The following is a 15879-nucleotide window of genomic DNA, read 5'->3' as shown; positions in this document are numbered from 1 at the left end:
TACTTGAAGAAACTGGACGCCCTGTGATTATGACGATGTGAGAATTTTTCGCTTTAGGCTAGCAATTCTTTATTTTGACCTACATGTCCTGTAAATTAACCTTACAACAAGAAACATTCTCAATTGATGTTAATAGCAAGTTAATCAAATATTTCAATTTCACAGCAGAGAAGAATTTGCGCACTAACATTTAAAGTGTCAAAATTACTGTAAAAGTTACTTTTACACTTTTCTTTGTCGACAGTTGAATAATAGGCTTGGTAGAAAGTGCGAAATGCGTCTCATTGTTAATGGCATTGTTTTATTCGATATAAAGAGCAACTGCAATAAACTTTGGTGAAGTCCTTTCAATTTTATATCCCTGACATGAAAATGCATTAAATTTCCAAATGGCAAGGAGGCTAACGTTCGCTACTATTACTAATACTACTCCATATCACTGTCTTATAAATATGGTTACTAAGTTTCTAACTTTTTCCGGAAAAGTTTACTATATATGAAAAGTTTACTAATATGGAAACGTTTACTAAATATGAAATTACAAATAAACTGTCATAAAAATTTATAACAAAATGGTCTTTCACTATGTTTTTGTCATCACATATTCAATATACACAGCAACATTACTCTTTTATAATTTTTTGTAGGTCCTCCCGGTAAATTTTATCAATTGGGAAAACTCATTAAATATACAAATTACTTCTTAGCTTACGTAACAATACTAGATGTCTTTCCCTACTGATAAATAATTCTATCATATATATATATATATATATATATATATATATATATATATATATATATATATATATATATATATATATATATATATATATATATATATATGGGTTACATAAACTTAAGTCGACTCTTATATATTATATATATATATGGGAAAAATACATAAACTTAAGTCGACTCTTTCCAGTTTATGTCCATAGTAGAGAAAGTTCCTTTAAAACACACTCACGCACGCACGCGCGCGCACACACACATACATGCATACATACAAACATACATACATACATACATACATACATACATACATACATACATACATACATACATACATACATACATACATACATACATACATACATACATACATACATACATACATACATACCTACATACATACATACATACATACATACATACATACATACATACATACATACATACATACATACATACATACATACATACATACATACATACATACATACATACATACATACATACATACATGCATACATACAAACATACATACATACATACATACATACATACATACATACATACATACAGAGAAGACAGACAGACAGACAGACAGACAGACAGACAGATAGACAGACAAACAGACACGCACATATCGGCATTTACAAACATACGGAGATGAATGAATCTGCATATCTGCAATGCCTTTGATACATCAACCGAAATGGCAGAAAAGATGGCAAGTTCAGTTAACATGAAATCCAGACATTTGACTCCTAATTTTCTGAAATAATTATTCAACATTGAAGCGTTTCCGCAACAGTGTCCTGAGAGACTTAAAATATACAGTAAAAATCCTCTTCATTAAACAAAGATAATGAGAAATTAATTTTCCATTTGAATTAATGTACATGTACTGAACCTTATATATTCTACTTTAATTATCACAGTTTCTATTTGTACAGAAAAAATAACATTGGTTTTGCTCTTGATATACATGATTAGTTACACGTCAATTACAGCAGGGAGACTCTATCCTACTCTAGAGTAACCGTGATAATCGATTGTAGTGAGTAGAAATACGTCTAGTCAAACTTGTGAAAAATAGCACCATTAATTTAATGGTGCCTTTTGATGTCACATATTTAGTTTGTTACAGTTATAGCGGATTCAATCATGTACTTAGTTGTAGACCTAATCAAGAAAGCAGGTTCAGATTTCGCAATAGAAACTCACGTATATCACAGGCAGGTCCTATCCATCCGACGGGACATTTACACGCACCATTCCATGCATGACATGTAGCACCAATTTTACAAATACAGTCGAACTGGCATCTGCCCCCATACTTGCCTCGTGGACAACCTGGTGGTAAACCATGAACGTAACTAAACTGAGTGATCGGCGACTGTGGAATTTTATACTCAGGTGTATATAAAACAAGAATTAGGAAGCTTGTCTTTGTTCCACTGATGCATCGCAACAATAGAGGATGAATCAGTCAGACTTAATAAAATGCAGTCTTGTTTGTAAAGGCATATTTTCGACTCTAAGAAAAGGATACATTATAAACACACGACGGATCTGTCATAAATATTATTGTGAAAATGTATTTTTCTTTCACCTATACTGGTCAAAATTAACATTACCACCATGTGTAAATCTAACCTACCTTTCGCCATAAAGTATCGTGACTTAGTTTAATGTCTAATGTGTACTGTTTTAGTACAACTTCGAGAGGCTCGAAGTCTTTGCAATTGACACGGCATTTGTTATCTGACAGGGAAATGCTTACCAACAAAGTTTGCTTCAAAGGGATCGTCAAATTTGGCAAATATCCCTTTTCCATCCAAACTTGCTTCCAAATAAGACCTTGTTGTAAAATGGCTGTCGAAACCACTAAATGATAAACGGGCTCGATAAAATAAAGAATCATCAAAATCTATCCCAGCGTAATCATCGTCTTCTTTCTAGAAAAAAGATTACAAGTGATTAAAAAACAAGAAAAAGAGCAAGCAAATGTGAATATATCTCGATATTTGAACTTTACATGATAACAGTACACTGCCCATGTAAATGAAGACATTAATGTGCAATATAATGTTTCTGTCAAGCAAATACGAATGCCCCATCATAAAGTGCAACCATCTCGACAAATAAAATTGTAATTGAAATTTAACGTGTGTAGCAACGGGGAAGAGCGTAGATTTTTTCATTACCTGTAAAACTTCATATGTCACGAATTTGGTGTTGTTCACTTCAAAGAATACGTTTAAGAGCATTTGCTGTGAGTCAATGCCTAAGTATTGTCGTGGTATGGAGATATAATATTGCAAGTCACCTGAAACGAAGTGTCATTCATTAATATTCTGTAACGTATTCTGAACACAAATGAATCGTTACTTGACCCATTGCGAGATTGTTAGTTCATAAACATTATAAAAGTTTAAAGTACAATTGTTTGTGATCAATTATACAAACACACACAGACACAGACAAATACACAGACGAATTCAAGGCGCGAGCTTGCACATGCTGTCTTTGGAAAATAGATCCTTAACAATACCCCTTTTGTTAAACGCTTATGACACTTGCTAGATTTCTAATGGAAGTTTGAATAGATTAGATCGATAGTGATATCGTCATGTTTATAGCTGTTTCTCTCACTGTTTACACAATAGAAATTTCCTTCAATGTGTCTACAGGTGAAAACTAATCCATTTCTGTTATTTAGAGAACCTGTTTCTGGATGGCGATTGAGTAAGAATTTCTCATGTAAGCACTTTTTATATCATTTAGTAACGTTTGAATATTGTTTACATTGTTTGATGATTTGCTATTTGACGGTGTATGACATATTTAAGCCATTTGAAGTCCAAACAGAATTTCTAAAGTCCATACACAAACAACACAGAACTGAGCAAACATAATTTGGTTGGACTTTACATTCAAATACGTTTGCTCGGTTTTCAGGTTTCGAAATGTCGCAACCAAAACAAATATATATATATATATATATATATATATATATATATATATATATATATATATATATATATATATATATATATATATATATATATATATATATATATATATATATATATATATATATATATATATAACACACGGGAAACTTAAAATCACGTTGTTGAACCCCCTTATTGCGATAACGTGGAAACAAATATAGGCAAGAAGTTTCTACGTTTGTTTACAAACATTTTCCGAAGGGGTCAAAACTTCACAAGATCTTCAATAGGAAATACAATTAAAGATAGTTACAGCTGCATGACGAATATGGCAAGTATAATCAAATCGCATAATAAGAGGGTAATCACCACAGATCAATTTAAGGATCAACCAGCTGATTGCAATTGCCGGGTCTGCATGTCCCTTGAATGGTATCTGTGAAGTCAAAGGCGTGGTTTACAAAGCCAAAACGTCAATGGACGATAAAACAGAGAAGGTTTACATCAGCCTCAATGATAACACCTGCGACACGCGCTTTAATAACCTCATGCATTCGTTCCGTAATGAGAAATAAAAACACTGTACAGAGTTGTCAAAGTTTTATGGAACGTACAAAATAAGGACCAAGTTTTTTGTCATTTCGTGGTCCATTATTGACGAAGCATTTAAGTACTCTAACGTAAGCGAGCGACGTAATCTTTGCACATCAGAAAAGCTGCACATTATCAATGCTGACAAATGATATATTGATATAATAAGTGATAAAATACTTACATTTGGAATTGTTAAACACAAAATAGGGTGGAACTCCAAAGAGTGGAATATCATTCAAAACAGAACGTCCACGATATGTTATATCAATGGGAGAATTATGAAGTTTGCCTATGTTCTGGAGAAAGAATTAAGTTTATGGTAAGGGACAGGACAGTAGTTTTACCCCATTCTCTCCATTGTGATTATACATGCTGATAGTTTAGCGGTCAAATAATGAAAAACCTATTATGCTGCCTTTAACAGGCATTAGGAATGATAGAAATGTTTAGCTTCACAAGAATCGAAAGCTTAAACATTTTTCATCCTTATTTTGCTTTGCATTCTTCAATATACCTTTAGATTGTCATTATTTCAAAAATTGCACACTGCAAAAGCTGGTAATCTGAGGTTTCTGCAAAGTGTAGCAAAATTCGAAATTCGAAAATTCTCCACTTCTCAAGAATAGTGTTTGAAACTTCCTAAATTCATAACAGGGGAACGTCGGGGTTCGTGCAAGCACTGATCATATTATATTCATTTAAAAGTATATGAGACAATAATAACACCTGACTGTTCTTGGTCGTTCAGAATACAAATATGCAATAAAAATATTTCCGTTTTACTTTAGCCATTACTGTCCAATAGGCAACAATAATCACAAACTCAACATTAAAGACAATATTTTATACCAAAGAAAACATAAACTTAGAACATTGTATGACAAGGTATGTCCTAATGATTAGACTAAACTTCAAGTTGACATTAAAGACAGAAATATATAATACGACGATGAAAAACACTTGTTTTCCATGGAGAGCTCGAGACAAATCTAATCAATCAAACATTACGACCAAAGCATTAAATGTAGAAGACGAAATTCGAAGAAGTATGTCTTGTGCCTGAAACAACACAATGTCACACGTTCAGGGAAGAATTTTATTGAGGGCTTACTTGTAAATCTCTAAATTATACACCGTTGTGCTGGTTACGACAACAGATCTATATCAACTTTTACGTATCCTTCATGTCACTACAATGTCAACACTGTCATTGATACTAGAAACAGTTCATGGTGCACTGATCATTATAGATTCACACTTGTTTGACAAATTATCAACTACTGTGAGCAATTCAATCATTATTTATCTCACGCTTGGAGCGATGTCAGCACTTCGTCATGACATACTTACATTGGTAGTAGTAATGGTTTCACACGTTGTATTATACACTGGTGGCCAATCAGGATCATCGATCACGTTTATGTTTATTCTAACAGCCAATACAGTTCCTTTCTGAACATTTAACACAAACACAACGAAAACTTTGCAGTAAAAAGATGATGTCTTGGTATAGCGTAAAAATTATGCATAGTGACACCAAAGTCCATTGTGTATTTATTGTTAAGTATAATTTTACGCACGTTAAATTTTGGCAGTGATGATTTATGAAAGCAACTTGATAGTAAATCATCTGTCAATAATAACGAACATTTTTTGCTATATTATATGGTATTTTAGGCGGAAAATAATTTGTGAATGTATCGCTATAAATCAATGTAAGCCCTTTTCTGACCAAATTACACTTTTGAAAGACAAACAAATTTTGAAATCAGAGAAGTATGGACAGTTGACTTACGTTTGCCTTTTTTGAAAGATAGCCTTACCTCTGACGTCAGGTAGATAAGTAGTCCGTAATATGATGAAATAGTTACATCAAGAAAACCATACAAGATGACAGAAGAGTTATTCTTACTAATAGAAAAACGGTTGACCTGAGAAAATGAAAATGTCGCATTGACATTCTGTAGTATAAAAGAACGTAAAAAACTCCTTCTTTTTATAAGTAAATAAAGTTGTTGTAATTCTGTGAGTCGTAGTTGAAACACTCAGAAAAATAACATTTTGCAGTTCGCTTCATTTTCGAAGCACACAAACATTTACGGATCATTAAGGTCGCTTGCACTCACATTTCATCCTTACGATGAAAATGTTATAAGCATTATGTTTAAATACCAAAGAACATAACGTACCTTATTTCCATCGACTATTTCAACTGATATAACGTTACTCTCATTAAACTCTGCACTTGTTGTTGCGATATCATGAAAGGGTAACTTCCATATGTCACTACCGAGTTTGACATTCTGAAATCCAAGAAGAAAATGCCGTCAGAGATTAATGAAATAAATGCCTTCAGGAGAGACAATAAAACAAGAATGTAAGTCTCTAAGCGTAGAACAGTAAGTATTGCTATGACAAACCAATAAAAATATTGGTCACTCTCATTATCAAAATGAAGTTCCTCTGCAAACTGTATAAGTTATTTACGGCTCTTTAAAAATGTCATTAATCCTACGGCAGATGATAAATGAAAGATTAGATGTGTTATTACTGTAACGATTCCATCAAAAGATATCTTTCACCATGCAATCTTGTTGATGCAGCAATTAAACTAATTACATAAAGAAAAATAACATTTTAGTTGACTCACCTCTGCGATATTAACTGAAAAATTCGCCTTTACAGAATTTTGTTTTAATTCTTCATTTGTGAGGCACCATTCTGCTCCCTGGCCACCTGTACACAAATTATAGATTGCAGGCATTATCTCCATTCATATGCACTTTTCGATATTATGAAAACGATCGTTTTGCCAGAACTATATCAAATTAGTAAAATAAGCAGATAAAGAAATATGTATATTTGCAAAAACATATGTATGATAATAATACAGTATTTTCAATAGTATAAATAGGCACATCTTCGGCAATTACATGTCTACTCTCTGTTAGAGCACAGGGCTCCTTATGAAGTCATTTAAAAGTCATTTAAAGTGTTTGATTGATATAAATTTACAATATTTGTATGATACGCATACGTTAGAAGTGATAAAATAGATACTGTTTTTTTTTTCAGTCAGAACATTTCAGCTCTCTGACTTTGGCTACTTGATACCTTTGAAGAATTTTACAATGCCATAAATAATATGAATAAGCTCATTCTGGCTCTGGTTTGCTTCATAGTTTGGACAGAAATATACCGATCTAACGATAGCAACCTCTGAATATTCTACTGTGGTAATTTAAGATTTTACGTGCTGGCTACCTGGACAGCAGAATCTGACTTTGTAATTCTCGCAGACGCCATCTGATTGGTCTTCATTCCTGCAGTAGAATCCTCTGCTGACGTCATAAACACTGAACACTTCACCAGTTTCTTTAGCTGCAATGCCGCCCTCTGTGAGTACCTCAATTCTTGTTGGATTGCTGCACATAAACCTTGGGAAAATCTGGCGTACTTCAGTGACAAGTTCTTTATCTCCTTCGTCATCAGCATTATCGATGTTGAAATATCTGGTCCATTCAGACTCTATTAATGGTAGGAGAGTTAAAATTGTTTGGAAGGCTGATCACTTCGTCATTATATTGACAAGGCAGCGTTCACAGAATGCCACGTAAGGGTAAAATAAAAAAATAAGTTCATGAATATCACACATACTTTAATGATTTGGAAATAGTAAACCCTGAAGATAGTCATGCGTCGTCCAAAAAGAAGTTAAGTTCAAATTCAAAGGTTCATGGAGAAGAAGAGACCAGGCATTGGAATGGTGGATAAGTAAATAGGATAAGAAATTGTAGTCGGCCTCTTTTATTGAAATAATTTGAGAACTCAGAACCAAACTTGTTAATTCCACACAAACAATCATCGAATTTCTCAACGTCTTCGGTAAAGTGGGTACAATTGAAATCAAGCAGTATGGAATAGACAAAAGAAGCTTATCGGTCCAAAGCATGTCAGATTCTAATAGTTTGGAGGTTCGACCGTAACCATGTTTCTGTCATATTTACAGTACACAAGGTCGCACAACAATGTCCAAATATTCCATATAATAATAATTAATATAATAATAATAATAATAATAATAATAATAATAATTATAATGCGCCTAATCTCGAAAAGGAGCTCCATTGGAATGGGCACTTTCTGCCCTATTCATCAAATTAGGGGCCAGATTTGACATTTTAGGGGGCAGTCACTGTCGATGTTGATTTACCTTACTAGGAAGCGCTTCCCCGATATCATTTCGATCGTCACCAATTTCGGTTGCGTCGCCTATGTCTCATGCAGCACCCGTGCTAACATCGACATCATCTCCATCTTCTGTCGATTTGTCACACACAGGTTTCCCGATTCTGAATTTGACGTATTTATTCCGTGTTCACAATTTGGTCCTAATTTTTGGGTTTAAATCTATGAATATATGCTCCGCCAGAATTGGTCACTTTTTCAGGAAAAATCCCTAAACATGGATCCTTTCTTATCCCGGAAAACCTAAACATGGACGTGTCGATCAAGTACGAATCACTCATTTCATCACGATGAAGCAAACACAATTTACGCTCACACAAATTAACACAAAAACGTTTGGGTATCGGTAGTTCTCTTTTTTCGTCTATAATTTTGCGACATAGACAGTGCTTGCAGCATCCGACAACCTGCTTCAAGCTGGCCGACTATATATGCCACGGTGACCTGAAGCCTACCACAGAATTGACAGCGAGAGTGTATGTTTGCCGCAGAGTGACGTCATTGAGGCGACATCCGTGGTGACATGTACGTAGCAAGATGAACTTTGACTGCAAACTATACAGGAGAGCACATACAGATGTTATTGACAAAAAGCAGAACTAAAAGCGTAATCCGTGATGACATGTACGTAGCAAGATGAACTTTGACTGCAAACTATACAGGACAGCACATACAGATGTTATTGACAAAAAGCAGAACTAAAAGCTGTCTGTAAATTTCTAGGAATCTTTTGTGTCTATAAAATGGCTGATCCAACAATAGCGAATGGTTTTATTGTAAAAGCAACACTATGGCAGTAGCAATGGTGCCCTCACGCGAATAATTAAGGCTGCGTTCACAAATAACGATTGGGGGAGGGGCTGGAGGAATCGTGATTGAAATCACATTTTTTTCAGATCCCCTCCTAAATACCCTTAAAAAATTTCAAATTCCCAATTACATTAACAAAATTTTTCAAGTCCCGCCAACTATCACAAGCCCGCATATTTATAAGGGATGTGCGCGCAGAAAAAAACAAAACATATATTACGAAGTTCTGCTAGCATTTGTTCAACACTCCGACAAACTGAATTTTGTGTGTTTCGGCATGCTTAAGGAATATATTGCAGAGGAATATTGCAAAAATCATCAACAGTTGCAGCTTCTGCCTAGTGACTAGGCCCAAGTTTTGATTTTCAACGATAAATTAAGCTTATTCATACATGTTTAGATATTTTCGAGAAAAAGTCATGAAATGTGACAAAATGGTTCTAGCTTATGTTTAATTATTAGTAATATTAGAACAAGTGGATGACATTAAGATGTTATTCATATTTCGTTGAATTACCTCCAAAGCCTTAGAATCGGAAAATGTAAAAAGTAAAAGGAGTCCAAAAATTTCAAGTCTCACTATAGGCAGAGCAAAACTTTCAAGTCCACCTCATGAGTGAGACAAAAAGCTTGTTTATTGCTATTTTCATTCCGAATCGAGATTATTCTGTTAAGACCTCTAGGTTGTTTTAATAACTAGCTTTAGAGCGAACGACATTTATGAATCGAGTGCAGACGCAATAAAATGGGGAATATCTACGAAAACGGTGATAAAAACATTAATCAAGTGACATTTCACAGGATTTGATGATAGTCAGAACATCAATCGACTATTGGTCACCATAAATTGCAGAGCCTAAAGACCAAAATTCAACAAAAATTATTAGTGAATGAATGAAAAGTGGCTTACCTACCAGCCAATTTTAAGAAATTTGTACTCAGTAGAGATGTTTTTAAATGTATTCATATGTTCAAGCTTTGTCTCGAAACAGCACATGTGGAAAGACACATTCGCTTAACGTTATATGTAATATGGGTTAAAAGTTACGTATGTTCCCGTTGAATGTTTCCTAAACCGGGTGTTTTTCTGAACCGGGCGAGTAAATCATTCTACAAATGCTGATATCGCGACTGACCTGACATATCCACAGATTGAGGGCGACTGTTGGCAACCCGGAAGTATCTCAGCCCGAGTCAATTTGCGACGTTATGTCGTGTTAACTAACATGGTAATGATTTCAACGTTGATGAAGTTTCCTGCCTTTCTTTCCCTCGACTATGTTCGAAAATGAATAATTGGACTTGTTTCGTTCCCCTTTCCTGTAAAACTAAGTGGCACACAGTTAATTTATTTGAATCTGTAGCTTCTGAAAGCAAACGACATCTGTCTTGATCCGTTAGTCGTGGATTTCGAAGTAGTCTTCGATATCTACCGAGCAGAATATAGTCGAGACAGAGGTTATGTCCGGTACGACCATGGATTGTATTTACCTGCCTCTTGATGCAAGGCGACATCACGAATCGTACGGCGCGCCGATTGTTTCAAAATTAATTTAAATATTTGTGAGGATCGCTTGGTTTAAAAAAAACGAAGGGGTGCCTTACAGTTCTATCGAAAGGAGATAAAACACGAAACATCAGGATACAAACGATTGATTACCCTATCTTTCTTAATGCATGACATAGTGCTCGTGAAATTGTGAGGAATTTAACTGTTTCGAGTTTGATTACCTTGTTGTCAACTTTCTTTGGTCATTATAAAGTACATCATCGACTCGGTATTGAAAAAAATGAGTGACCTGATCACCCCTTCACATTTTTAACAGACCAAAGATAATGAGAGAGCTAAAGGATCACTCCCTTGTTTTTTTGCAGTTAGTGAAATGCTCACGGAAAAATCGGGATAACAAGACTCCCTAACCTTTTTTATTCTGTCCACCCACTCCGCAAATTTTGTGTGGTAGCGACCCTTAACTTGGTTTTCCCACCAAACAAGTACTCTACATTTTCAACATGCAAAGCTCGTTTTTTTTCATAGTATCCTTTTATATCTCTTTTTTCAGACATTAATAAATCCACTGAACTTTTGCATCATGATACACCCCCTTCCAAAAATGAATGGTGATAACCTGCGATTTTCTCTCAAAAGTGTTTTTTCTTGATCTTCCCAAATTTATTTGCCCGATCCCTTTTCTCGAATCACCACAAATATTTAAAGTAATTTTGAAAGTCTATTCTCTCACCCTTCACTTTTTTCTTGATCCTCACAAATATCTACCCAATCCATTTTTTACACCAGTGCTAAACCCCCATCCCGTCATTTTGTAAACGATACAAACGATTTTCTTTAATTAGGATCAACCACTATAATAGTACTCGCCTCCTGTCTTTTTACCCCAGCGATTTTTCCTTTTTTACCCTTCGTTTTTTCAATACCCTAGATGTTTTTCTGGATGAACTCCCCTTTATTATTATTATTAACCATGGCGATTTTTTTCGCTATCTACCGCAGTAACCTCTCCCTTTTTATTTACCCCTAGCGATATTTTTTATCTCGGATGACCCTCTTTTTTAACCCCAGCGATTTTTTTCTTGACCCTTACAAATATTTAAATTAATATTTTGAACAATCGGTGCGCCGTACCAACACCCGTTTTTATTTTGTCAACCCTCTCCACAAATTTTGAGTACCCTCTCCCTTTTTATATACCCCTAGCGACGTTTTATCTAGGATGCCTACCCCCTACGTTTTTTTTTGCCCCAAGCGATTTTTTCTGGTTCTCCACAAGTATTTAAAATAATTTTGAAACAATCGGCGCTCCGCAATGTTACATCCATGATCAAATGTACGTAGCGAAGTGAACTTTGAGTGCATACGATACAGGAGAGCACATAATACAGATGTTATTGACAAAAAGCAGAACTAAAGGTTGTCTATGTAAAGTACAAGAAATCTGTTGTGTGTCCATAGAATGGATGATCCAATGGCTGATCGCGCTGTCACAAACACAATCAAAATTACTACAAAACAAAAGAAATTGAACGTTCAAACTTAACATAAATAATAAGCAAGCCTCATCACCATCCACTTCAGGAACAATCATTTTGAACGGCAGAGGGGTAGAGAAAATAGGAGGGCCACAAAAACAGGGTGTGAAGTGGGGCCTTGAAAATTCCAGAGTACCGTTAGGGGCCTCAAACGTTTCATTCAATGCAAGTCGTAGTGATAAATCACTCCGAGCATTGTAGAAAACAATTTTTTCACAAATCACTTGTTTAAGGTTGTCGATGAAACAGCAGTTTTTAAATGACTGATGATCATTTACAGTTTTTGCTTGTGATTACTGTATTACTGAATGTCAAAAGGTGGTATGTAATAAAAAATTCCAAAATCAAATTTCTTGAACACAAATACCTCCTTAATCACCATTTTCTAGTGAAGTACATCCATATCTGTTTTCAAAGACACTTAAATGCCCAGACATTGTTTGGTTTGTATTGAAAACAATGTTCAATAGCTTTCGCTATAGATAACAATCTATAGTGAAATGACACTTTCTGGTGAAATTTCAAAATCAAATATACTGTACACACTTGCCCTCTGAATCACCACATTCTAGTGAAGTACATTCGTGTAACTTTTGAACGATACATAAATACACATTACACGCTCATGTTGTATTATGTTACAGTTTTCAATGTGTTTTTTGATATTTTGCACCGCAACAGTCCATTGTGACAAGTTTACTGGGCGATTTCCACGGCAGTTATAGTTGTACGAGCGAGGTACCACTTTCATTCCAAAATATTCCTGGCATACCTGGCAACATCCTTGGTTGCGCTTGATTTTTTTTACGTCGATGAGCTATTGAAGTTCCTAAGCAGTTGGAATGTTTGCAAATCTGTTTTAGAAAGAGGTTCGTCGCGCGTTCATCCCAGACGCACATCACGTTCTAGTCATCCGCCATTGTTTGAAAGCTGCAGACGACAGTATACAGTCACGTGACCGGATACTTTTCCAAATTTGGTTAAAACTATTTGCCTACGAAAAAACGTTTCAAAAAATACCCTCTGACGTCACTTTTGTTCATTCAGTCGGGATTAGACGTGTCTATTTTCTCGTCACGTGACGTATTCTGGCAAATAGCGAAACGGAATGAGAATGTGGCGATATATATATATATATATATATATATATATATATATATATATATATATATATATATATATATATATATATATATATATATATATATATATATATATATATATATATATATATATATATATATATATATATATATATATATATATATATATATATATATATATATATATAAAATATATCCACACTTTGACCATTCGACTTCTGGGTTCGAAGGAAAGCGGGGCTGTTTCCTGCTCGCCTTTTTTTATTGTTTTAACCTTGATAAAGTGGGATTACTCCCACGAAACGTCGGTGCAATAAATTTTATTAATGAAGAGCTTGGTGTCCTAAGTAGGTGCGTCTTGACCTGCTTTGTTTTTATATATATATATATTATATATATATATATATATATATATATATATATATATATATATATATATATATATATATATATATATATATATATATATATATATATATATATATATACACACACACACGTGTAAACTACTTCATTTACAGAGTAATGATATCAGTTTCAGAAGTTCAATGCATCCTGCGATCTTCAGACACAGTCACAACTATATATAAAAGTTAATGATTTTCTTTTCTCTTCGCCACCCCCGCACCCGCCCCCGTCCCCATCAGCCGTTCATAATACTCGTTCTGTCCTACCTGAGAAGAGTCACGGAAATGCACGATAATCGAAAAAGTTGTGTTCATTCGTGTTCCAATGACCAAAAAGAACAGTTTACCAATCGTTGCAGAGCTTAGAAAATTCTCCATATCAAAGATGTCAAAGTCAGCTTAAAATTTGACCAATATAGCCAATAATTGGAGGCAAATAAGTACTGTAAATTTTATTGGGTCAAATCCTGAGTTTTGGAGCCGTAACTTACAAGGAAAATTATCAAAAGTTTTCTATGTACTAACCGCTTGTGTCGATCGCCGTCTCGACTGGTCTGAACCATCTACACACTGTTTACATCCGAGTGGTAAGCCTCGATTAACAAGACCAATAATTCATAACGCCGATGACTGAGGTAAAATGATTGAACAATCATATTCTGCCACACTAAGCCATTTGTCGGATTGCGTATGTTTAACGTGTTTTGAACACATTATAATATGGTCGGGAATGCTAAAGCTGTTTAAACATCAATGAATCTCTTTCTCCAATCTTTGAATCGAAATAAACTAGCTCGCCCGCCAGTAAAGAAATGCTTGTGAATACCTTTTTACGAGCCGCTTTGTTGGCTGCCCTTCGTCACAAGGTCACTCTATGCCTTCCGCTCATACATTTTTAGATTGAAAAAGTTAGCCTCGTCGAAATCCTAAACGGCAGTATGCAATGGCTTCGAGTACCAACGATATTTGCAATATCAAATTTCTTACGGAGTAACGTGGAACGTAATTAAACTTGTTTCTCTCCACTTAGCGTCTCGAAAGTTAAACATAATTATGGTTGATTTTATCCGTATAACCGAACATGGCGAAATAATTTGAATATCACGAGTGTCTCCGCCCCGCCCAGGGATCTTTCGGGAAAAATCATGGAATATGGTTCTTTCTCATACACATGATATACATGTAGTTATAGTTTGTGTTAAGTAGTGTCTCTCCGGGCTTGAGGAAAGCTAACACTGTACATAAAGTACTTTGAAAACATGTAGACCAAACAGATTGGTTGAGGAACCCGTCTTTAGCAAGTACAGTGGAAGCGAGCTTCGCTGCTGCTGTCTGTGATGTTACAAGAGGTAAAACAATCAGTTTATAAACTCTATTTAACCTACCAGTCGGTAATCCAATGGACAGCGCCAGTAATGCTACGAAGATCTCCTTTGCCATATTGAATAGCAAAGTCGTTCGTTCGTCCCCAAACCGGGAAATGATGACCTCTTCCGGGTCTTTTTTTACGTATATGCTTATTTACAAGCTATAAGGAAGTTATCTTTATATCGTCATGATTAAAAAATAGATAGAACACACTGATTATGACATGATCGATATTTGAGTACACATTTTACTACGACATATTTCAATTAATTAATCTAACATATTTTCAAAATTTCACTCGACCGTCATTGGCAGTGGACTATCACACTGTCTGCAAACTGAACTTCGTCAACCCGTTATCGTAATCGGTAAACGATGTTCTATACTGTCACCGAATTTAAAAAATTGAAAACCTGGAATGCGCAAAACACGATGAACCCCTAATAATCCACGCAAGTATAAGAAAATGACCCACCCCAACATATATGCAATCATTCCTGGTCCTGAAAATCAAAGAGTAGCATGTTTCACATTTATTCGTACAACACTTGAAAACATAAAGAGAGCTTTCACTTCCCACCGATAAAATTTGTTCTATACCCATTATGTATAGAC

At 34.9% G+C, this 15879-nt stretch overlaps 1 protein-coding gene across 1 annotated transcript in view; it reads right to left on the bottom strand.

Moving 5' to 3' along the window:
• Positions 1-15375, bottom strand: part of LOC139138138 (fibroblast growth factor receptor 2-like) — a 29801-nt gene extending 14426 nt beyond the window's left edge. Inside the window, exons 1-10 of the mRNA XM_070706369.1 lie at positions 15282-15375; positions 7545-7808; positions 6931-7016; positions 6470-6583; positions 6104-6211; positions 5631-5732; positions 4462-4576; positions 2937-3058; positions 2513-2687; positions 1954-2082 (exon numbers count right to left, since the gene is read on the bottom strand). Coding sequence (XP_070562470.1) covers positions 1954-2082; positions 2513-2687; positions 2937-3058; positions 4462-4576; positions 5631-5732; positions 6104-6211; positions 6470-6583; positions 6931-7016; positions 7545-7808; positions 15282-15336 — 1270 coding nt within the window. The 5' untranslated portion in view covers positions 15337-15375. The remainder of the gene's footprint in view (positions 1-1953; positions 2083-2512; positions 2688-2936; positions 3059-4461; positions 4577-5630; positions 5733-6103; positions 6212-6469; positions 6584-6930; positions 7017-7544; positions 7809-15281) is intronic.
• Positions 15376-15879: the final 504 nt, after the last annotated feature.

The sequence above is a fragment of the Ptychodera flava genome, chromosome 8 (genome assembly GCF_041260155.1).
Source record: "Ptychodera flava strain L36383 chromosome 8, AS_Pfla_20210202, whole genome shotgun sequence".
Lineage (NCBI taxonomy): Eukaryota > Metazoa > Hemichordata > Enteropneusta > Ptychoderidae > Ptychodera > Ptychodera flava.
This window is presented reverse-complemented; position numbering and strand designations above follow the sequence as displayed.